Source organism: Suncus etruscus, chromosome 8, assembly GCF_024139225.1.
Source record: "Suncus etruscus isolate mSunEtr1 chromosome 8, mSunEtr1.pri.cur, whole genome shotgun sequence".
Classification (NCBI taxonomy): Eukaryota; Metazoa; Chordata; class Mammalia; order Eulipotyphla; family Soricidae; genus Suncus; species Suncus etruscus.
Genome location: NC_064855.1, coordinates 27,028,317 through 27,048,867, shown reverse-complemented (window position 1 = coordinate 27,048,867; position 20,551 = coordinate 27,028,317). Strand labels below are relative to the sequence as shown.

The following is a 20,551-nucleotide window of genomic DNA, read 5'->3' as shown; positions in this document are numbered from 1 at the left end:
TTCTGATCAAAAGAAGCCTCAGCAAGGGGGTGGGAGGGAGACAGTATGGACAATGCTATGGAACCTCCTTGCCCCCCAGAATTAGCTTGGAACTGGCTCATTCACAACCTGTCATTGTTGGCTGCAAAAGAAGAGGGTACAGGGTATTGCATCTGTGACAGGGAAGGAGCCCCCAAGAAAGGCATGTTTCTAGTTAAGAACCTGAAGGCTTCTAAAAGGAAGGAAGGTAGGCCCAGTGCCCCTGAATATGTACCAGACTTTAGGTTAATCCTGCTCCTCTGAATATCACTAGCACCAAGTTCTCCACCATATCCCAGGAGCTGCCTTTGCTGTTTTCAGCCCTGGGTTTTTGTGAAGCCCAGTGCTGTTTCCTAGTAACGAATCCTTTTTTCATCAGGCCACGCTGGGTTAGCCAACCAGGCAGGATGATCCTAGACTAGAGTCCTGAGGATGTTAATTCCTATGCTGCCTGGGGTCCCTCCAAGCCAACCCTGCAGTGCTTGGAGACTCACAGGGCCACCTCCAGTGGAGTTCAGGGATCAAATTGGAGTCCTATATGGGTCAAGCACATCCCCTAACTCCTCTGCTACCTCTAGGCCCCTTACCTGCCCTTCTTTCAGCTCCTCTCTGGTGGGTAGACTGGGTCACATGTGTGGTTCTAATGACAAGTGTCCAGTGTAGACCCCAAGGACTATCTGTTTTCAAATGTTTTTTGAGAGAGGCAGCTCAGCCCAGCCAAGGCATTGCTTTGGCTCCTTTACTGATGATCCAGTGCCTGGGCTCCTTTATTGATTATTAGACAACAATAATTGTCATCACTTCTGGATGTGACCTGAACTCCATCTTGGTGTTGGTCTTGAAGGCATCTCTGTGCTCTTCATATTGAGCACCTATGGAGGTCTGGCATGTTTCACCATGTGCCTTCTTGCCTGCTCCTCCTCTGGAAATTGCTGCACTGTGGCAAAGATGGTGTTGGTTTGGTCCACCTGGTAAATGACCACATGGTGTCCAGTATACACACAACACACATTTATCCCAGTATATCATTGCTAATCTTTGACAGGTAATTCTGTGGATGAACACCCAAAGGTCTTTACGACTGCTCTCAAGTACATATTTTTTGGATATGATACAAAGGACACACGTGGTTGTGGTTGATTTTTGAGTTTATTTCTCTGTGAGACTGGCAAGTCCCTTGAATGTGGCAACAGACTTCCAGTTGTTCTTGAAATCCTACATGACCAGCAATCATTCAAAGTTTCCAAAGTTAACCAACAGTTTCTTTTCTGGGAATGGGCTGTTTACAGAATGAGAATGCTAAAGCACTGAGGTGGGAGAGAAAATACAAAAGAGCAACCAGTAATCCTGAGACACTCAGATACCTCGTAAATATTAGTTAATGTGCAACCCTGTGCTTGCTATTAAGATTTACTATGTTCAATAGAAAGCAGCCTAAATAGGTGCAAGTTACATAACCAAAACTCTGGGGCTGCACTCTATTTGCTCAGCAGTTTAGACAGACTTGGTGGGTCATCTACGGGGAGATTAGAGACGGTTCTCAAAGCAAAGCAGGCGATGAGCTGTGTCTAATGGGACTGTGTGTGAAGGATGGGATTGGTCAGAGGATGTATTTGTCCTGTGCGCTGGCATTCTTTAGGTAGAATTATTCCCACTCTTTGAATGAAGAAATTAACCACATTGTCTAATCCAGTACATGGTAAAAGCACCTTCTGTAAATACCAGATTTTATCAACTAAATCCAACAGGAAAGTCTCCTGTGTCTTACATAACCAAGCCTGTTGTAAAGGGAGATTACCCAGGTGTCTCATTTCTTCCCGTTTTGGGTTCACTTGCACCTCACAAATCTCTATGTATCTCTGTATTTGCTTGCGCCATGGACAGTGTTTAAAGATCTCAGGAGCTTATCTTGGTGAGCTTATTTCAGAAATTAATTATTCCAGAAAATAATTATAGACTACTTAACAATAACTATATCAAGTGATTGGCACACCCCAATGAGATAGAGTTGGAGGGCAACAGAATGTGGCAAAGCAGGGGAGAAATGCAGAAGCACATTTGTTACCTGCTGCCCAGGGGCCAACTCTGCGACTTGGTCGGCAGTATTCAAGTCTTGTGAGGTTTGTACAAAATATACACATCCAGTTGGAAGCCCTTGATTTTCTGGGTTGAAATCACCTCATGTCATGATCAAATGAAGTGTTTTCAAAATAATACAAATTAGCTTCAGCCCACTGACCAGAGCTTAGACTATATTAGCTGGATCCGAAAGAACCAGTCCGTGTCCAGGCATCAGCTCCAGTCTCCGCTTTCCCAGGCATGCAGGCATCGTTGGGGACATTAAGGATGTTTGTAAGTGCAGACTAACAAGCTTTAGAGGCTTTTGTTCTAGCTCTTTGCAAGGACTGACAGATCATATTTTATTGTGAACCCTAACGTAGCTAAGATAAATCAGTAGCAGGGGGAGGGTGCTAAATTACCTTTAGCTTTAGGCAGGCAGTGCATGGAGTTGAAAAATCTCACATGTGTTCAGAGCTTATTCTGGATTTATAAGGAATGGTAAAGAGAATGTGGATTCAGTTGGCGCATGCCAGGCTGTGATGCTTTTTCTGCAAGGAAATCCAGTCTATTAAGAAGAGCTTTTGAGGGCCCAGAGAGATAGCATAGCGGCATTTGCCTTGCAAGCAGCCGATCCAGGACCAAAGGTGGTTGGTTTGAAGCCCGGTGTCCCATATGGTCCCCCGTGCCTGCCAGGAGCTATTTCTGAGCAGACAGCCAGGAGTAACCCCTGAGCACCACCGGGTGTGACCCAAAATACAAAACAAAACAAAAAAAAACAACAACAACAAAAAAAGAAGAGCTTTTGTGAGTGTCCTAGAAGCTAGCAAGGGAGATGTTAACAATAGATGTAACACACCTCAACTTTGTGTGTGCAGAGAAAGGGTAGAGACTGGGAAAGGAGAAGACAGCTATACCTTTCTTGCTGAACCTCTTGGGACCATCCCCCAATACTCATTGGGGGACTTGAAGCAGATGTGGTTTGGGTGGGAGGAGGGCTCAGTCCTCTGAGTGTTTGTTCTATTGGTAGTCATTTTCTTTTTTGTTTTTATTTTTTATAGGAGCCACACCCAACAGGGGTGGTGGTGGAGAGGGGAACACGAGTCAGACATCAAGGCCCTATGTGGTCAACTATGTGCTCCAACACTTGAGCTATCACCCAGGCCCCCATCTTCTTTCCTTTGTTATCTTTTATATTCTCAAAAGAGGTGTATAGTCTTCATTTCTTTACGCAATGAAGCTGGATTTGACTTCTTGTGTTTTCACCTTACTGTGAACAAGCTCTGTAGAATATCATTTAGGTTTAAAATATATTACCAAGTTAGTTTCACTTCCTAGTTTGTACTAATAAACACTCTGTTTTGAAGGGGGATTTTGATATCTATTTTAGAAACCTATTTGCATTCAATTAAAAAAGAACAGGACATTTGCATGCCATGGTAGGCACATACCTTGGAGTAGGGTAGGGAAGGGTGGGCACACCTAGGGGAGAGAGTTGTGCAAGGTTTTATGATCCCTAGATTCCACCCCTGTTGACTAGTTTGGGGGGTTCTATTCACTTTTGGGGCTGTGAAATGTAGGCTGCAAGATGTATGAATGTATGTATGATGCTAAAAAATTGTTGAGTGCACAGTCCTCTGTTCATTCATTTCTGGACTCATTCCATTAGTGGTATTGAGTGAGCTTCTATTGATAGTGCTAGCAGCTGATATAAAGGAATGTTCTCTAGAAACGACTAGCACATGGTTTTACTCTTCTGCAGGTTTATTCAAATCAGAGCTCCCTATTTCTTCAACTTGGGCAGTGGGAAAAAGAGTCTGAGAATTTGATAGTGGTGACCTTGGTGCAATCTTGGCCAACCTTGGAGAGAGAGAAAGAACAGGTTGGCATCTACACTAAGAACACTGAGGTCATCTTGCAGGATGTGTCCAAATGGTACCAAAAAACTCTGTTCTAAGTAGTGCCAAGTATTGAAAAAGAAGCAACCAATGCTTGAAAAACCTCTCAGGGAAGGTATCATGATAGAAATAGAGGATGCAGTGCAGTGCAGCATCTGTTAACTGGGAACAAGGACATTGGTTAAGTACAGGATTCTATGTGATTGTCTCAGCCTTTGTTGCTTTATTTGATGAGTGAAAAACTGATTTACATCAGAGAGGACTCTCTTGATAAATGAATATCAGCAACACCCTCCAAGATGATTCAGGCAAACTATTGATGGGTGCTTTCTCATAGGTTGATTTTTATATGCTACAAAAATAGTGCTTCATAGTCCTGTGTTTACAGATATTTGTGTTCATCAAGACTAAACAAGATGATAAAAAAGAGGAAAGTAGATTTTAAGAATTATATCCAGGACAGAGAAATAATACTGTGGTTAAGGTTTGATCTCCAGCATCACTTGATCCCCTTATCATCACCAGTTGCAGCCTATGAGGCCCTTACACACTAGGTACCCCTGGTCATATCATATAAACTGTGGGTATTGAGCACCAACTGGGAGGTTGCCCCACCCTAATAATAATATCAAGTAATAATAATATCAAGTATTTATAGTTATTGTCACAAGCACTTTCAACACTGAGTGCAGCTGATGAAGTAAGATTGATAAGTAATTAAGATTTGTCACCAACTGACTAAGCAACATTTAAGGCTTCTTTCAGTCCCTCCCTTCCACTCTGGACTCTGTAATTGCATATATTCTTTTTTATTATATATAATTTTTATTTTGACCATTGGCTTACATATCTTTCAAAGTAGTATTTTAGGTACATATTAACATTGAATCAGGGGAATTTCCATCACTAAATTTGTCCTTCCTCCATCCCCATTTCCATCCTGCATACCATTTCCCCCACCCTCACCCCCATCTACTAGTTGCTGCTAGTGGTCCCCTCTGTGTCTAGCTTACTACATAGTGATCATATATCTGTTTGGTCCTGGTACCCTCCCTTATTTCCCCCTCTATTTAAGAACTAGATAGTTCAAGTTATGAGAGAAAAGCAATAAAGTGGGGTAAAAATCAAATTAGCCAAAAATGGGTATAGTCCTTCTAGAGGCTCTCAACCTCAGTTTGAGAGAGGACAGGAAAAAAGGAATTGAAATACCACAACAATACAAAAAGAAATATCAAATAAATATCCAATGAGCATTGCATATATTCTTTAATACTGTGGTCTTATAATGGAAAGGTTCCATTGGAAACAGACCTAGGGATCCTGAATAGACTTGTTGGTGGTCTTCATTGATGGGCAACACAGGTGGTTTTGAGTAACTTTTTTCACATCTAGTTATGTATGATTGTATGTATGATGCTAAGAAATTGTTGAATGCACAATTCTTTGTTCATTCATTCATGGACTCATTCCATACAGCTAGCAGCTGTAGCTCTAGCACTAATTTACTGTAGCTCTCAATATTTTTTTTCTCTTCCTGTGTTTTCAGATCAGAGTGCTGACAGAAAAGATGTTCAAACATCTTCGGAAATGGTTTATCACTCACATTTTGGGACACACTAGGCAAAGAGCAAGGCTGGTCTCTAAAGATGGAAGGTGCAACATTGAGTTTGGTAATGTTGATGCCCAATCGAGGTTCATCTTCTTCGTGGACATCTGGACAACAGTGCTGGACCTGAAATGGAGGTATAAAATGACCATCTTCATCACAGCTTTTCTGGGGAGTTGGTTCCTCTTTGGTCTCCTGTGGTACGCTGTCGCCTACATCCACAAAGATCTACCTGAATTCCACCCTTCTGTCAACCACACTCCTTGCGTGGAAAACATTAATGGGTTAACCTCAGCCTTTCTCTTTTCACTAGAAACACAAGTGACCATTGGGTATGGGTTCCGGTGTGTGACAGAACAATGTGGCACAGCCATTTTCCTGCTGGTCTTCCAGTCCATCCTTGGCGTCATCATCAACTCTTTCATGTGTGGTGCCATTTTAGCCAAGATCTCCAGATCCAAAAAATGTGCCAAGACCATCACCTTCAGCAAGAATGCTGTGATCAGCAAGCGAGGCGGGAAGCTCTGTCTCCTCATTCGCGTGGCTAATCTGAGAAAGAGCCTCCTCATCGGCAGCCACATATACGGGAAGCTACTGAAGACCACCGTCACACCTGAAGGAGAGACCATCATTTTGGACCAGATCAATATCAACTTTGTAGTTGATGCCGGGAATGAAAATTTATTCTTTATCTCCCCGCTGACAATTTACCATATCATTGACCACCATAGCCCCTTCTTTCACATGGCAGCAGAGACTCTCACACAGCAGGACTTTGAATTAGTGGTGTTTTTGGATGGCACCGTGGAATCAACTAGTGCTACCTGCCAGGTGCGGACATCCTATGTCCCTGAGGAGGTGCTCTGGGGCTATCGTTTTGCTCCCATAGTTTCTAAGACCAAGGAAGGCAGATACAGAGTGGATTTCCATAATTTTAGCAAGACGGTGGAAGTGGAAACCCCTCACTGTGCCCTGTGCCTTTACAATGAGAAAGACGCTCGAGCCAGGACAAAGAGAGGTTATGATAACCCCAACTTTATTTTATCAGAAGTCAATGAAACCGATGACACCCAAATGTAAGTGGCCTTTCAACACAACCAGCAAAGCAAAGTCTCCGATTCATAGCAGTTAGCACATTCAAAAGCAATCAACAAGTTGGGGGCATTTCAACATGAACAAGGACCTCCAATCTCTAGCCTTGAACCCCATAACTGTGATTCTACAAATTCTTAGCTTTGGAATTTGTCATACCACAAGACCACACTTAGAATCTTGACCATGAAGATAGAAATTATGCCAGATTGATGGAAGCAAATAAAATCAAGAACAGGACAAATGAGATGCTTTAAAAGCTTTGTTAGAGTTGGATCGATAGAGTAGCCTTGCACATAATCAACCCAGGTTGATTATGTCATCCTTTATGGTCCTCCAACCCACTTGGAATGACCTCTGAGTACAAAGTCAGGAGTAAGTCCTGAGTACAGTGGAATGTGCCCCCCCCCAAATTAAAAGTTTTAAGTTAAGAGCTTTAGATAGAGTGGACCAGAGTAGGACCAGTAGTAGCACAAGCAGTAGGGCATTTGCCTTGCATGTGCTGACCGAGTCGGACCTAAATTTGATCCCTGATATTCTATATGGTTCCCCAGAGCCAGGAGTAACACCCGAGTGTCACTGGGAGTGGCCCAACACCTCAAAATAAAAGAGCTTTAGATGGAATCAGGGAAAAGTCCTAATCTCATCTTAATTCTACTGACAGGACTTTATTTTAACTTTGCCTTTTATCAGAGGAAATGGTTCATTGGTCCTTTATGTGAATAGAGTTGAGCTAATCAAAGACAAGAAGAAAAGACAGTGTCTTAACATTCCTGAAGCTCTGGCTTCCTTAGACTAAGATGCTTAGACTTTTCACTTGGTTTGCATAAAGCTGTTTCCAGAGGAGCAGTAAAATTCAAGTACATGAACTCTGCATGTCTGGTATTCAAATGAGGAGGAGCCCAGAGCCCATCTGCCTTATAGAGCAGTTGGACACCATGGCTAAGCTAGGCTTTGCCCAAGAATTCTCATGTAGTTCATTTTGATGAAGCCCTCACCACCATTCTAGAATGAGGACAAGCACCTTGCAAGAAAGCTTGTCTAATGTACAATGGTGGGATCTTGATGAGATAAATCACCACTAATCCAGAGAAGGAATAATTCCTCCTCTTCCAAGAAGGCAATGGAAGTTTGAAAAAAAATCAAGTGAGATTAGCAGAGATTAACATCCCTACATGCTCCCGAGAAAAAATGATCTGAAAGGTGTTTGCATGCATGGGTGCCTGAAATGCTGTTTCCAGAAAGAAACATTCCAGAAAGAAATGGAATAGATGTGACACCTGGGGAGGAAAGTTTCTCTTTCTTTGCCAGTGAATAGCCCAATCAAGGTTGGTCTGCAGGGAAACCCTTACTATGAATATTCTTCCACTTTCCACCTACATTTTTTCAATATATTTTGCAAACTATGGTTTTCAAAGCTGTTTAGGAATCCTAATGCTTTCTGTGTATTGATTCATGTATTAAATCCCTGAAACTATGCACATACTTTCCAAAAGTGTCCCTTATTGTACCTTCATTGTAACACACAGATGGAGGGAGAGGGATGGGGAATGTTTCCCTGGGAAAGGTGGGTAGGATGGGAAAGTGGCTGAGGACCATTCTGTGGTCTAGCTTTCCTGAAAGGAAAAATACCCTCCCTCCAACACTCCTCTTCTTATGCAGCTCAGGAAAAGATCAAACCAGTGTGAATCTTGACACCTAAAAATAAAGAGTTGTTTGCAGGGATGAATTTGTTTTCCTAGACCCAGGTTGAGTTTGTATAGATGCCTGCAGGTTTTACACCCGGCCAGTGGCGCTCTAATATGGGCTTTGTTAATAGCCTAACAGTAGATTTAGCTGGCCTGCACAGGAGATTACTTACCAGTGAGCAGGCATCATAATTTAATTAACCAACCAAGATACAGGAAGCCAGCCCTCAGCTGGTTCACTGTCATGAGCTTTACTGATCCTGAAGTCCATTTAGCAAAGAGCAGGAAAATATGCACACTCAGGTCATGAGTATCAGAGCACATCCCTTCCAGTCTGCTCTGCTGGAAATGCAATGACCATTTGCTATTCATTTCTATGTATTATTGAGCAACTAGAATCTTTCTGATAGGTGCTTGTTTCTGAGTCAACTGGTGGAAATTTGTCTGCTTTCAAATATTTCTTTATTCCAATTATAAGACCTTCTGAGACTCTCCTTTCACTTCAAGTTGCCATTGAACTTCTAGCATCCTTTGAAATTCTTACCTTCAAAAAAAAAAAATCCCTCGGCTAGCAAATTCCTTTTGATAATTCTAAATGGCAGCTAGAACTCCAGGGTGAATGAATAAAGAGTAAAGTAAGCAAAGAAAATAAAGAGCAAATAGAAGGTTCTAGAAGGCCACTCAGCATCAAATTTCAATCATTGTTGAATGTAGGCTTTCCTCTTTCTAAAGCTATAGCATCCCCATGAGACCTGAATTCATCATAACATGCTTGTTCTAGGAGGGCAGGTTATTATATTTGTTGATTGCCCAATTCAAAAGCAAGTCAACATCTCCTATCTCTTTAAAGGAAAACGACATTCTCTATTGTATTACCATCCGAGGCTCTGAGAATCTTGGAATCTCTGATCCTGGTTTACAACTGAGGCTGGAAGACTTGGGTTGGCTCAACTTCCAATATTGAGAGTTCAGATATAAGAGACAGTTTGGAAAAGGGTTTCCTCCAGGTTCTAAGTGACTTCCCAAATTTGTTTGTTTCCTAGACTAATGAGTACAGAACAAGGCAGGAAAGAATTGCTGATGGACTGTGGAAGAGGGCCTCCACTTTGGGATGGGTTCTGGGAAGAGGGTAATTGGGAAAGAGAATGAAAGCTCTTTCCCTACCTAGAATAAACTTATGGAAAACACAGATGCCTGGCATGCAAATAAGTCACTGGCCCGCCCATGGGCCATCGGTCCCCACAGGAAGTGTATGTCAATCAAAGCTTGAAAGGGGAGATAGAACATTTTATTTTGGAAGCCAGAAGTTTAAGAACAATGACTGGAATTTCCTCTTTCTGTCCAGCAAGGGCTGTTTGTCACTGGGGAGATAAAAGTGCAGGGGTGGGGAACAAAGGTTATCGGGAACTGCGCAGCACAGAGGCAGGGGAAGGGGCTGCAGGAGGAGGGGAGTGGAGGAAATCTATTTCAATGCCTGTCATTAAGTTTCCATTAAAAGAACATTCAGTTAGGAATTCAAAAATAATTTAATCTCCCCAACCACATGCACCCAGCTGGACTCCTTGGAGCAGAGCCCTCCAGAGAGGGGACTTTGCAGAAAGGGGGTAGGAATGAACGTGTGTGGGCTGCTTCTACCTCCTCATCCAACATGGGCTTGATTGTCTTGCATGTTCTAGAAAACATAAGTAACTTTCAAGCAAATGGAAAGCTTCATGACTTGGGGTACACTATCTCTAAGGTTTCCTCATCTAGTCCTTATTATGACTTGGGTTCTACTCAAAGCATCCTCTAGTTCTGTCATTGTCTTAATTATCCAAAAGGCCAGATCTAGACCTTGTACCTCTTGTTCACATTAACAGCTCAGATAGGAAACTTGCCCATGGTCACTAGATAGATGATGGCTGGCTAGGATGCAAACCCAGATCTGTCTCTCATGAAAGCCCACATGCACCAACCCACTTGGTCTATCTTCTAACCTGGGCCAGACTCAGAAGGGATTCTTGAGGACTATGAGGTCTTTATGGTGCTCCAGGTTAGCTGCGCTGTGTACCTGATCCTGGCTTATGATTTGGGAGACTCTTTGCTGCCCATTGCTGAACACATTGCAGACAGCTGAGCAGGATTCAGGAAACATGTTTGGAGTTTCATGTCCTCAGAAGGGGCTCTGAGGCCATCCATACTTTGCTCTGGATCATGAACCATCCTTCTGGTCAGCATTTGAGAGTCTCATGGGCAATTTTCTCAACCGATTTATGCCAACTATTTTCTATGTCTGTAGATACATTAAGTGGACATATCAATCCTGCACATATGCTCAATCTCTGGATCTTCCTTTATTTGAAGTTGAGGCACATAATCTGCATTTGACATATGGGGTCATCCCCCAGGAAAGAAGTTGCTTCTTGTACTAATCAAATATATTACACAGTCTGTTCTGTGATGAGTGAATGATGAATGAGCTGATCATGGCCACCATGGCTGAAAGCATCCTTGAGTCTCTGCCTGTCTAATGAGTGTTTGACCATTGCTTAAGGTATGGTGCTTTAATTCATGACACTTTTCTAAATCTCTGTGGGCCTGCCAGTAAACTTAAGACAAAGACAGAATTGAATAACAAGGCAAAATGAGGTCTGGTCTTGGCTTGGAAGTTAGGACTAAGCCTCTCTACCTCCAAATTGTTGAGTCGTGGATTGAGCTGGCAGGGCTGTAATGTGATCTCCAGAAGGTTCCACATGCCATAGGTGACCATTTCCCAGTTGTAGCTGATAGAAGACAGGGTAAAGGCTGGGGTAACTGGAGTCAAACCCTGGTCCTTATGCTATATTTCAACCCAACAGATGTCCACAGAGAACACTGGAGCGTCAGAAAAAGGAATACAACTTGGACACACTGAAGCCTGAAGGGTCCCATCCATCCTTGTATCCCTGAACAGAGTGGGAGACAAGTTAGCTGGCTATGGAGGGGACACTGTTTCTCTCTGATGCTCCTTGGAGTTTTGCAAAAATGGCCTCGACATTCCTACAGATGTATGCTCAAAATTGTTTTAAAGAAATGATACTGAGTAGTGTTATTTTGGTTTGATTAGATTTAGGGCAATGCTCAGGGCTTACTCTTGACTCGCTGCTCAGGGGTCATTCCTGCAAATACTCAGGAAACCATATATGATACTGGGGTTTGAACTGGGCTCAATTGTATACAAAGCAAATGCTTGAATCCCAGTTCTGTCTCTCCAGTCCCATTATGGAGGGTTTAAAGAAATTATTTAAAATATGTCCTTTTAAGGATGCAAGACAACAAACTATATTGTTTTTTTTTTTTTTTGCCTTTTTGAGGGGTTTCAGAGGTAAATCACAGGGACCAATAACTAAAAACATACTTTACTGTCAAGCTTCCCATGTTGCCCCTTACTCCCTAGAGCCAACACAAGGTTTGATAGTCACTCCAAGAGATTGTTTTCCTGTGTTACTCTGAACCAAATATGGCCTGACTTTATTTCTAATGATTAGAAAGACTTCAGGGCCACTTTATAATTTCATGGTTTTCTTTCTTAATTATGCAAGAATGATCATGGGCAGGGATTTGAAGACACCCTTCCAAGTTTATGCTGCAGAGTTAGATGTGCTTGTTGGTTTTGTTCTACTGTTTCTTTTTGAAAATAAAATGTAAGCCATATACATTCTCTCTATCTCTGTCTCTCTGTCTCTCTCTGTCTGTCTGTCTGTCTGTCTTTGATTGTTCTGAAAACTCTCAAAACTCTTCAGCAGGGTTCTGGTTACTAGTGCTTGAGGATGGCCAGGGAAGGCTTGTGGCTTTCCCTGACCTACTTTTCCTTGCTGGGTGCCTGTGCCATGGTTGCTAGACTCACTCCAGAGCACCTGCCCTGCTTTTAAACTGAGAGCTGGTGTACACCCCCATTTTGTATTCCTAAATTCTTGCTTCCCTTTGCTGGAGGCAGGCAGTGCTGGAGGGTGCTGACAAATCTGACTCTGTGCATGGGCTCTGAGGCTAGTGATAGGGGTCCAGGGCTCTCAGAATAGGGCTCTGCATGGAAGATCTTTAAGGCTCAAGGCTCCCTGGAATTGAGGCTAGTTTCAAAATTAAAACAGGGATTCTCAAATGCTCTCCTACCTGCCCCTTCCAGGGTTCTGGGAGACTCAGTTTTGAATATCCAAATCACTTTTGGATAATAATTAAATTATTTTTATTTTGTAGAGGCTCACACAGTGTGCTCAGGCTCCCCTCTCAGCTAGGGTTCAATGAGAAGACACCAAGGATGACTTATTGGGACCCACCAAGGCCACCTTGTGAGGTTCAGGGACCCCCTAGGGTTGTACTCAGAAGTGCTCAGGGAATTGTTTCATGTTGGGACACAAATCAGGAATAGCGATGTGTGCTTTAACCCCTGTTTTCTCTCCAGAACATGAATCTTCACCTTTTGGTTGGAGCTCAGGAGCCTTGAGGAGCAAATCAAAAAATCAATCCTTGGTTATAAAATGTTGTACCCAGCTACATTACAGTGGAGATCAAGTCCATGGCTCAAGTGGTAGAGCACCTGATTGCATATGTGAGATCTTGAGTTTAATTCCTGGCACCACACAAAGCTCAACTAAGAAGGGGGGGGGGAAAGAGGGGGGCAGAAAGGAAGGAGTGAGGGAAGAAAGGAATGAAGGAAGGAAGATAAAGAAAGAGAAAATAAGGGAAGATAATGGGAGAGGAGAGAGAAGGAAAGGAAAGGGAAGAGAACTGGAAAAGGAGAAGAGAAGAGAGGGGAGATGAGGGGAGGTGAAGGGGCTGGAAAAGAAGGGGAGGGAGAGGAGTCATGGCTGGAGAGGAAAGTAAGACAACTGAGGCAGGAGAAAAGGTACAAGGCAGGCTCTGGTCCTGAGTGCACAGGACACACAGTGGCTAGGCCTGGGGACTGTGGGAAAGTGGTTTGGCTGTCAAGGAGTGTATGGCAGATCTAGTGCTTACTGGTCATGAGACAGAGGTTAGAAACAGTTTGTAGGGAACAAGGCCTCTGCCGATTGTCCCTACAGTCTCTGGGGAGGCACATGGGCTTGAGGGAAGATTGTAGGAGCATGTCTATAATGTTGGGGCTTAAGATTTATTGGGAAGCAGTTCAGGCCTGTTTTTAACAAAGACAAGAGCTCCCCTGCATTACCCAGTCTCCTGCTGTAGAGAGGGAGGGAGCTCTGCTTTCTGCTAAGTTCTGTGCTTCCTCTGCAGATCCACACAGCTCTTCCTGGCACAGTTCTGGAGGGTGTGCTCCCTTCAGAAAGTGGCAACTCAAAGCAAGACAGAGCCTATAGGTCCAGTACCTGGGTGTGTGACCATGAAGGAGATGACATAAGCTGGGCCCATGGTCACCTCCTTTTGCCCTTGTTCTTGATGCCTGAGACACGTGGAAAGGTGGCCAGAGGCTTGGCTCCTGGTCAGAAGAGGCTCCCTGGCCCAAGGAAGTAAAAGGAGGGAGTCACTGAGGTCTCCAGCAAGGCTCAGAGAAGAGCAAATATGGCAGTTGGAGACCACAACCATCCTGATGACTCAGTCCCCACATCTGGGCCCACAGAAGGTGCACATTCCCCCCCCCCCCCAATAGGTAGCAGGGAGGAAGCAGAGAGACCTAGGGACTGTAGGAATACCTGGAGGACTCTGAAGATGCATAAATTTATAGTGAACTTGGCATCTCTTATGCTATCTTGACACTGGAAATGTTCTTTTTATTTGTTTGCTTTTGGGTCATACCAGGCAGCACTCAGGGGGTACTCCTGGCTCTGTGCTCAGAAATTGTTCCTGGCAGGCTCTGGGGACCATATGGGATGCCGGGATTCGAACTGCTATCTGTCCTGAATTGGCTGCTTGCAAGGCAAATGTGCTACCTCTGTGCTATCACTCCAGCCTCCAAAGTTTTGTTCTTTTCAGCCACACCTGACAGTGCTCAGGGCTTAATCCTGAATGTATGTTCAGAAATAGCTCCTGACAGGCTCAGGGGTCCATGTGAGATGCAGGGGATCAAACCCAATAGATCCCAGGTTGGTTAGCCAAGTGCTAGGCAAACTCCCTATCACTCTGGCCCCGACACTGGAAACATTCCTAACCTTCCAGAATGTTCTTTTGGGTGGTGGGTGTCCACAGTCCCTGAGTTAAAGGGCTATGGAAAGAACAAACACACGGACCAGAACATGAGCAAATGTTGGGGGAGCACCCAGCTCAGGGCCAGAAAGACAGCTCATATATTAGACCCTGAATTGCATCCTGGACACCCAACAGCCCCATGGTTGCGGCCCTGATGGTCCTCAAAAGCACCATTAATGTCTTTTAGAAACATGTCTTTAGACCTTTCCAGTGGTGTCCCCATCCTCTGCAACCACCTTTTGAGACAACTGTACCTAGTGGAAGTGTGTGGATGAACATATATGTTCATGAAGTGGAGGTCTTATACCTTTAAAAGCACAGAGCCCAGGGCCGAGAGAGTAGATGAGGGCTGGTGACACAGCTGAGATAAAGATTTTGAAGACAGCACTAAGGTGACACTCATTATGGGTTTATCCCACCCTCTGCCTCCCAGGGTGACAATGCAGTTGATGACCTAAGGCCATATTAGTTTGATCCATGAATCTGTGCTACCTTGCCCTCTTTCCCTTCCCATCCACTTGCTTCTATTCCAACCTGGACGATGACCTATGACAGACCAGCTCATCTTCTTGCTATCTCTTCTACTTCCACTATACATGGGTGCAGGCATCACACTGTAGATGTGTGAAGGGATTGTGACAGTCCCTTTCTTGACCTGTTTTCACAAGTGGAAACGTACCAGATGTTTCCATAAGACACATCCTAAGTATGTCTTAAGGACACTCAAAAAGCATCAGTGGCAGATTCTGCCCATGCATCAGACTTTCCAGCAGGTAAATTGAAGCAGGGAATCCTGCTGAACTCAACTGCAGTGGAAGGAAGGATCAGGAGAGGAGGCAGCAAAAGCCTGAAAGGAGCCAACCTAAAGCTGACAGAAGCGTTCCAGCTTTTTGTGTTTATTTGAACAGCAGGTGGCACCAGATGCTTCCAGATCACAAAAGAGAACCTGCTTAGAATGGAGAGGCAGGGGCCGGGTAGGTGGCGCTGGAGGTAAGGTGTCTGCCTTGCAAGCGCTAGCCAAGGAAGGACCGCGGTTCGATCCCCCGGCGTCCCATATGGTCCCCCCAAGCCAGGGGCGATTTCTGAGCACATAGCCAGGAGTAACCCCTGAGCATCAAACAGGTGTGGCCCAAAAACCAAAAAAAAAAAAAAAAAAAAAAAAAAGAATGGAGAGGCAGATCTTCCTTGCCAGTCCAGAGAGCAACTCAAAGTTCTAAGACTCACTTCCACCCAGAAACTCATTCCCTTTCATTACTTATACATTTTTTATTTCCTTGAGACAAGATCGTTCCTTGACCTTTGCATAAACAAATATATGTGTTTATTTCTCTCCTGACTTCTTCTGATGGGAAGTGAATGCACAAATGTAGGTTTGTGCATTCTTACTTTTCTTCTTTACGAGCTGTGTTCCACCACCCTTGAGGAATGGATGGCTGATAGTTGACTAAATGAGTGGACGAATAAATAAGTAAATGGTTGGGTGACTTAATCAACAGATGGGTGACTAAAAAAGATAGTTAAAATGAATGAATCTATACAAATAAATGGGTGGATGATGGATGAATTGGTAGTTCTTCCTCTAAGTCTTTAGAAATCTCTGTAGATGTATACATAGTCTATACGTCTATATGCACATATATACACATCTGTAAATATTTGTTTTAAATTTAAATTTCAAATTTAAATGTTAAATATTAAAAAATTTAAAGGTGACTGGAGCTATAGTGCAATGGACTACAGCTAATTTGGTATAGTACAATGTAGTATATGGTACAATGGACTATAGTACATTTGCCTTGCAAATGGCTGTTTCAAGTGCATGTGCTGACTCAAGTTCAATTCCCAGCACCCCAGAAGGTATCCTGGGTACCTCTGGAGTGATTCCTGAGTACAGTCGGGAAGAGCTCCTGAACACCACCAGTTGTGGCTCTTCAAACAGACAATTAAATGAAAGCAATAAAACCTTTTCAAATCTAAGAGTGTTTCCATGCACGCTTTTTTCATTGGCTCATGGCAGCACTTTCCACAAGGATGTCAGTGATGAGCCCGTGAACTCTACACTTGGGATAGGACCGCTTTTTCCCGGGGCACCTCTCCCTGGATCCCCCTCTACACCCTGACCTTGTCCTAGCACCTCCTTTGCCTCAGTTTCCACTAGTTGTCTAGTCCTTAGACAGCTCTCTTGACTCCTGGGTGTGGCTCTTGAGTCCTCCTGGTCCAGATGGGCGCTGTTAGCAGCTGGATGGAGCTGCTGGATCCTGCAGGGAAATGGGGGACAATTCTCTTCCCTGGAACCCACAGATAGGTGACATCGCTCAAGGGGCAGCCCTGAGGGAATGAGAGGATGAGAGGAGTTAGATATGTGTCTCCATTTACATGGCACTAAAAGTCACCAATCTGGACTCTGTCCCACCCCTCTCCTGATACTAGGGATGCAGTGCCTTCCCTGGGACATTACCTGCATGGCTGAGTGGGTCTTTCTTAGTTTCTTCCGTACATCACACCAGGCAGTGCTCAAGGCGTAACCCTGGCTCTGTGCTCAGTCATTGTTCCTGGTAGTGCTGGAAGACCACATGGAGAGATGGAACAGGAGATGGAACCCAGGCCTACCATGTGCAAGACCAGCACTCCATCCACTGCACCATCACTGGCCCTTAGTGGAGGGCCTTTCTCTCTCCCTATTTGGTTTCTTTCTGCTTCCAGCTCCTTCCAGGATCCTTGGGATAAAGCTTGACTGTGCTGGGACCAGCCCCTCTCAGCCCCCTACCCCACCCCAAACTTCCCAAGGCCTCTCTAAGAGGGTCTAAACACTGCTTCTGGAAGGAAGATGGGAATCCTCTTTCTTCTCTGTCCCACATCTCCCTTCCCAACCACCCCTGGCTCTTGGGAGAAGATGAGAGGTTTAGGGATCTGGAGATCTAAGAGACTCTGCTCAGCACCTGGGGGTGGGCCCTGACTCCCTATTTCGGCCTCCCTCCAGTGAATGACCTTAATTATGACTCACCCCTTCACTCTGCATATTCTCCTCTTTGCATATTCTCCCCTGCTTCCCCATATTCTCCCTTTAGCACTCCATCCCCCTTCACCAGCCTCATTCCTGCCAGATCCCAGGTTCAAGAGGCACTGGGCGAACCCCCATCCCTCCCTGGTTCCACACCTCCCTGGCTCCCCTCCATTCACCCCACCCTGTTGTGGCCGTGGGCCGGGCCTGGCAGCTCTGGCTCCGGCTGTCTGAGCCGCTCCTAGGCAGCGGGGTGAATGCTCGGCCTCCAGCCCGGCCGGCAACTTGAAAATACAAATAAAACAGAGGGAAAAGAAATAAATAATAAGGAGCGCGCCAGAAAGCCAAAGAAAATACAATTCCAAGGCCCCAGCCTGCAGCCGGCCAGGGGCGCAGGCAGGCGGGAGGGAGCGTTGGCGTTGGAAGCGGCGGGGGCTTTTGTGCGATTGCCCCGCCGCCCCCCCACCTCCCACCCCAGCTCATTTCTGTCCTAATTGCAGAAACACAATCCCGGGTTTGCGCTGCAGCGCGCCCCAGGGCCGCGGGGGAGGCCCGCGAGGGCCCAGCGCAGCCCCCACCCGCAACAGGGCCCACTTGTTCTTTGTGCCGGCAAATATTTATTTTGGTTCCACTGGCCCCCCTTGCCACGAAGACCACCTGGTTGTAATCAATAACACCTATTTTCAGATAATCTGCTGCTTTCTAGGCCGATGTGGAACTTGCCCAAACAGAGAGCTTTTCAAAGGGCATTTAAATGGGTTGGATTCACAGAAGGCTGGAGGGGGGTGGCTGGTGGGAGCGTGGGGAGGGGTAGGGGGACCCCGCGGGTTGGTGGTGGGCGCTGCCAGGTGGCCAGCTCAACTCAAACTAGGACCTGGCTAGCTGTACCCTGGCTGGGGTGTGGGGAGGCTTTGGCTGGCTGGGGGGAAGAAGGTCAGGAACCTGAACAAAAATAATTCTAAACCTTTGGGCCAAAGGTGGCCATAGGGGTGGACTTCTAGAAACTTCTAGGGTTTCTTTCTCTTGGGTTCCCAGGAAAACACGCCTCTTGTACAATGAGAATTTGGAGTGAGACTGTGTCAAGGGCAGGATCAGAGAACGTCAAGCTTCAAACCTTGCTCCTCACTTCGTCACCTCTGTGTGACACACACCTCTATGTGCTGAGCACTAGTGGGGGACAGAGGATGGGCCAGGGTCAAAGGTTGGGGGGTCAGCAGAAACCCACAGTGACAGGCCCTTACTGCTGGGAGCTCCCTGGTGGTTTGAAGGGAAGGGAGAGAAAGGATTCTCCTTCTACAGCCCCCCAGAAACAACAGGTAAACTGTTTGGTCAGGGCAGCAGTGTCGAGAGGCCCTGAAAGCTGAGAGGAACGTGGGGTCCCCCTCCCAGGGGTGTACACTTCTTCTGTGGCCTCTGGGACAGATCTCGGGGGGAGTTCACGCAGGACCCTACCAGTCAGAAGGTGCTCCTTGTTCTATGGTCATCCATCTCAGGTGGGACCCAACACATGAGGTGCAGGGACCACATATCAAGATGTGGCTCCTGAACCTCAGACCCTGATTGGGTGGACTCCAGCTCACATCCTGGCCCAGGTGGGAAGGTGGCATGAAGGTGCAAAGGCCACTTGTTCCAGCCCTGCCTTTACCTAAGCCATGCTTGCTACAGGCCCAAAGGACAGGCAGTATTCACAGGCACAGGAAGTGTTCAGTGATGGACTTCCCAGGGCCCAGTCTGTGCTTTCTAGGTGAAGGCCAGACAGACTGGAGAGGGGGCCAAGGCTCTGGACTTGCACATAGCCAACCCGGCTTCAATCCCTGGCATGGTCCCCCAACCCAGCCAGGCTCTGAGCAGAGCCAGGAGTAAGCTCTGAGCATTGTTGGGTATAGCCTAGCACCTAGATAATAAATACTATAAAATAAATATTATATATAATATATAATTTATAATAATTAATAATAAATCTAGGTGGAGCCTGGAGATGAACTTGTAGCCAGAAGCTTAGCTGAGGGTTGTTTCTTTGTTCTTCATTGGTGGGCAGATTTCCACTGGGACCACCCCCATACACTCCTGGGACCTGTTGGACATTGCCCTCCGTGGGAACAAGCCAGGTTCTCTGTCCCTTGTTAGCCTGTTTCAGCCTTGCCTTGATCCCAGGACAGGCCCCACAGACCAAGAGCAAGCTTAAGGGACGCCAACAGAGTGGACTGTCATCAGGGTAGGCCTCATTATACACTATGTGGGGAAACAAGGGGCCCTGGTACCAGTCATGTAGGGGCCAGTGAGAAGAGGAGGTCTGAGGGGGCCTGTGGAAATCATGGAAGAAGAGTAGGTCAAGGAAGGGGGTGCAGGAGGTAAAAAGGTACTAAGGTTCCAGTAGATGAAATTGTTTTCCAGAGCTTTGTTTTCTTTCTTTCTTTCTTTCTTTCTTTCTTTCTTTCTTTCTTTCTTTCTTTCTTTCTTTCTTTCTTTCTTTCTTTCTTTCTTTCTTTCTTTCTTTCTTTCTTTCTTTCTTTCTTTCTTTCTTTCTTTCTTTCTTTCTCTCTCTCTCTTTCTTTCTTTCTTTCTTTCTTTCTTTCTTTCTTTCTTTTTCTTTCTTTCTTGCTTGCTTGCTTGCTTTCATTCTTTCTTTTTTCTTTCTTTCTTTTTTCTTTCTTTCTTTCTTTCTTTCTTTCTTTCTTTTTTCTTGCTTTCTTTCTTTCTTTTTCTTTCTTTCTTTCTTTCTTTCTTTCTTTCTTTCTTTCTTTCTTGCTTTCATTCTTTCTTTTTTCTTTCTTGCTTGCTTTCTTGCTTGCTTGCTTGCTTTCATTCTTTCTTTTTTCTTTCTTTCTTTCTTTCTTTCTTTCTTTCTTTCTTTCTTTCTTTCTTTCTTTCTTTCTTTCTTTCTTTCTTTCTTTCTTTCTTTCTTTCTTTCTTTCTTTCTTTTTCTTGCTTTCATTCTTTCTCCTTCCTTCCTTCCTTCCTTCCTTCCTTCCTTCCTTCCTTCCTTCCTTCCTTCCTTCCTTCCTTCCTTCCTTCCTTCCTTCCTTCCTTCCTTCCTTTCTTTCTTTCTTTCTTT

At 45.0% G+C, this 20,551-nt stretch overlaps 1 protein-coding gene across 1 annotated transcript; it reads left to right on the top strand.

The window, feature by feature from the left end:
• Positions 1-5,499: 5,499 nt before the first annotated feature.
• KCNJ1 (potassium inwardly rectifying channel subfamily J member 1) lies at positions 5,500-6,660 on the top strand. Its single transcript, XM_049778324.1, has one exon. The coding sequence runs from the start codon at positions 5,542-5,544 to the stop codon at positions 6,658-6,660; it is 1,119 nt and encodes a 372-aa protein (XP_049634281.1). The 5' UTR covers positions 5,500-5,541.
• The last annotated feature ends 13,891 nt before the right edge of the window (positions 6,661-20,551 follow it).